The sequence below is a fragment of the Salvelinus sp. IW2-2015 genome, linkage group LG17, assembly GCF_002910315.2.
Source record: "Salvelinus sp. IW2-2015 linkage group LG17, ASM291031v2, whole genome shotgun sequence".
Lineage (NCBI taxonomy): Eukaryota > Metazoa > Chordata > Actinopteri > Salmoniformes > Salmonidae > Salvelinus > Salvelinus sp. IW2-2015.
In genome coordinates, this window is record NC_036857.1 from 41,809,961 (window position 1) to 41,813,520 (window position 3,560).

Below are 3,560 nucleotides of genomic sequence, written 5' to 3' on the forward strand. Positions count from 1 at the left end.
TATCACCTGTCCTGTGTTCTTAACCAGACACACCTACAGTCTGTTCAGACAGACACCAGTGAGATGTCCTGTGTTCTTATCGAAGCGGAACTCTGACACCAGCTCAGGAGAATGCTCTAGAGGGTCACAGTCCCCCAGCTCACCTACACACACAAGCACGCACGCGTTATAGTCAGGTGTAAAAGAAACATGAATGCTGATTCCAGAGATACCGTAGTGTGTAAATCATCACCTACTCTGTAAGCAGTAGGCCCCCAGGTCTACTGAGACATCATATGGACACTTCAACCTGGAGGGAGAGAGGAAGGTTCCAGAACAGAGAGATCACACCACATGCAGCGTTACTTCCAACACTATCTGTGTGTAAGTATGTAGTGCATTCAGAAAGTATTCAGACCCCTTGACCTTTTCCACATTTTGCTACGCTACAGCCTCATTCTAAAATGGATAAAATAAAAATGTCCTCATCAATCCACACAATACCCCATAATGAAATAACAAAAACAGATTTGAAATAGTATTAAAGTAGTATTTAAAAATAAAACTGAAATATTACATTTACATAAGTATTCACACCCTTTACTCAGTACTTTGTTGAAGCACCTTTGGCAGCGATTACAACCTCAAGTCTTCTTTGGTACGACGCTACAAGCATGGAACACCTGTATTTGGGGAGTTTCTCCCATTCATCTCTGCAAATCCTCTCAAGTTCTGTCAGGTTGGATGGGGAGTGTCGCTGCACAGCTATTTTCAGGTCTCCAGAGATGTTCAATTGAGTTCATGTCCAGGCTGGGCCACTCAAGGACATTCAGAGACATGTCCCGAAGCCATTCCAGCGTTGTCTTGGCTGTGTGCTTAGGGTCATTGTCCTGTTGGAAGGTGAACCTTCGCCCCAGTCTCAGGTCCTGAGCGCTCTGGAGCAGGTTTTCATCAAGGATCTCTGTACTTTGCTCCATTCATCATTCCCTCGATCCTGACTAGTCTCCCAGTCCCTGCCACTGAAAAACACCCCCACAGCATGATTCTGCCACCACCATGCTTCACTGTAGGGATGGTGCCAGGTTTCCTCCAGACGTGACGCTTGGCATTCAGGCCAAAGAGTTCAATCTTGGTTTCATCAGACCAGAGAATCTTGTTTCTCATGTTCTGAGAGTCCTTTAGGTGCCTTTTGGCAAACTCCAAGCAGGTGGTCATGTGCCTTTTACTGAGGAGTGGCTTCTGTCTGGCCCCTCTACCATAAAGAACTGATTGGTGGAGTGCTGCAGAGATGGTTGACCTTCTGGAAGGTTCACCCATCTCCACAGAGGAACTGGAGCTCAGTCAGAGTGACCATCAGGTTCTTGGTCACCTCCTTGACAAAGGCCCTTCTCCCCAGATTGCTCAGTTTGGCAGTGCGGCCATCTCTCTGAAAAGAGATGGTGGTTCTTGGTGGTCAAACTTACCCCATTTAAGAATGATTGAGGCCACTGTGTTCTTGGGGACCTTCAATGCTGCAGACATTTTTTGGTACCCTTCCCCAGATCTGTGTCTCGACACAAACCTGTCTGAGCTCTATGGACAATTCCTTCGACCTCATGGTTTGGTTTTTGCTCTGACATGCACTGTCAACTGTGGGACCTTATATAGACAGTTGTGTGCCTTTCCAAATAATGCCCAATTAATTGAATTTACCACAGGATGATCAATGGAAACAGAATGCACTGGAGCTCAATTTCAAGGTCTTATAGCAAAGGGTCTGAATACTTACGTAAATAAGGCATTTCTGTTTTTTTTATACATTTGCAAACATTTCTAAAAACCTGTTTTTGCTTTGTCATTAAGAGGAATTTTGTGTAGATTGATGAGGGGGGAAATAATGTAATTCATTTTAGAATAAGGCTGTAACGTAACAAAATGTGGAAAAATGGAAGGGGCCTCGATACTTTCCGAATGCACTGTGTGTGTGTGTGTGTGTGTATGTGTATGTAAATAAAATACATTCTCTGAACCCCTCCCATCTGTCTCTGAACACAATCCTGTTTTGATTTCTATTTGTCATTTATTTTTTCAACTGTGATGTTTCACAAGTTCTGAACCTTTCTATTCTCATAGTTTCTAACACTTTGTAAATTAAAGATAACAAGTTTGACAAAGGATTATATGATTGATTGACTATGACTTTTCAGATCACCCAGCAGTGCAATTTGAAGCGTTAGCTGCAGGTAAATGTTGCAATTCTTGGGCCATTCCTGGACCTGCGACCAAAAACAAGCTACATATGGACAGTACCAACAAATGCTCTAATGATTCTGTCTCTTCACAGCAAAATCTGCAGAGCTGGGATGGTTGTACCCCTCATATGTATAACATTCTGTTGTCTACTTCTTTGTGTCTCTTGCAGCACTGGCTGGATGTGTCCAAGCCCATAAAGAAACAGATCAGAGGTGAATCCATTCACTCCCACTATCTAATATTCTTAGTGTGTGTGTGGTGTATACTTAATAACAAGCGAAAGCCAGCTACTTTTGCCAGACTGTTGGCAGTGTCCTGTACTCAATGTGTGCACTGTATAAAGTGGGTTTGTGTGTGGGAAGGCAGGTGGTTCATTACCAGCTGTTGACATGGTGATTAGTGAGTGGTGCAGGGTGACGCCAATGTTTACTTTGTCAGGAAACGCCCCTCTCACAGAGAGGGCTGCCTGGTTCTTACCCAAGTTTCCAGACAATTTTTAAATTAAGTGCCTGGTGTCCCCAGGATTTTTTTATTTATATATAAAATAAATTAAAATAATATATATATATTTTTTTATATACAATATGTGGTAGAATGACAGATTGGCCTGACTATCTTCTTCCCCTAATTGAATCTCTCTCGCTCTGTCTCTCTGTTTCAGATGGTCCTCCATACAGACTGTTCTTCAGGGTGAAGTTCTACTCCTCAGAGCCCAATAACCTACATGAGGAGTTCACCAGGTAACACCACCACTGGCTGCCTGTGCGCACACACACACTCGCGCGCACATTCTGCACACATGAATACACACACACTCATATACATACGGTCTCATTCACACAATCTCACCCCCTCCTCGGTGTAGTGTAGAGGTGTAAGGGTGCAGTGTAGCTAATTACTTTGGTCCAGTGGGGAAGAGACTAATTAAGGCAAAATGACTGACCTCTTCAGAGGGAGAAAGACAGTGTGCCAGTCAGTCAGTGTGAAAGGGAGAAAGATTGATTCTACATCAGTGGTTTTATTCTCACTCCTTTTGTCTGTGTTCAGGTACCTGTTTGTGCTGCAGCTTCGACAAGACATTCTGTCCGGCAAGTAAGCAGCTCCTAACACCCCCAACACACACACACACACTAAACCTCTCTCTCACTCTCTCTGTCTCTCATTCTCTCTCCATCTGGGTCACATCTCCTGTGTGTAGCTCTATAATAAAGTACAGGATCAGAACATCAGGAGCTGATCATTTAAAGAAAAGGACCTCTCCCTCCCACACACATATATATATAATATATATATATATATATATATATATATATAATATATATATATATATATATATAATACTACACAAT

General features: G+C 42.9%; 1 protein-coding gene and 1 long non-coding RNA gene across 2 annotated transcripts in view; one reads left to right on the plus strand and one right to left on the minus strand.

The window, feature by feature from the left end:
• The window catches only part of epb41l4b (erythrocyte membrane protein band 4.1 like 4B), a 40,433-nt gene that overhangs the window by 13,281 nt on the left and 23,592 nt on the right, over positions 1-3,560 (minus strand). The window contains 2 exon segments of the mRNA XM_070447753.1: positions 82-143; positions 237-289. Coding sequence (XP_070303854.1) covers positions 82-143; positions 237-289 — 115 coding nt within the window.
• Positions 2,343-3,560, plus strand: part of LOC111976750 (uncharacterized) — a 4,704-nt gene continuing 3,486 nt past the window's right edge. The window contains exons 1-3 of the long non-coding RNA XR_002878961.2: positions 2,343-2,423; positions 2,873-2,951; positions 3,259-3,303. This is a non-coding gene — a long non-coding RNA (uncharacterized lncRNA). The remainder of the gene's footprint in view (positions 2,424-2,872; positions 2,952-3,258; positions 3,304-3,560) is intronic.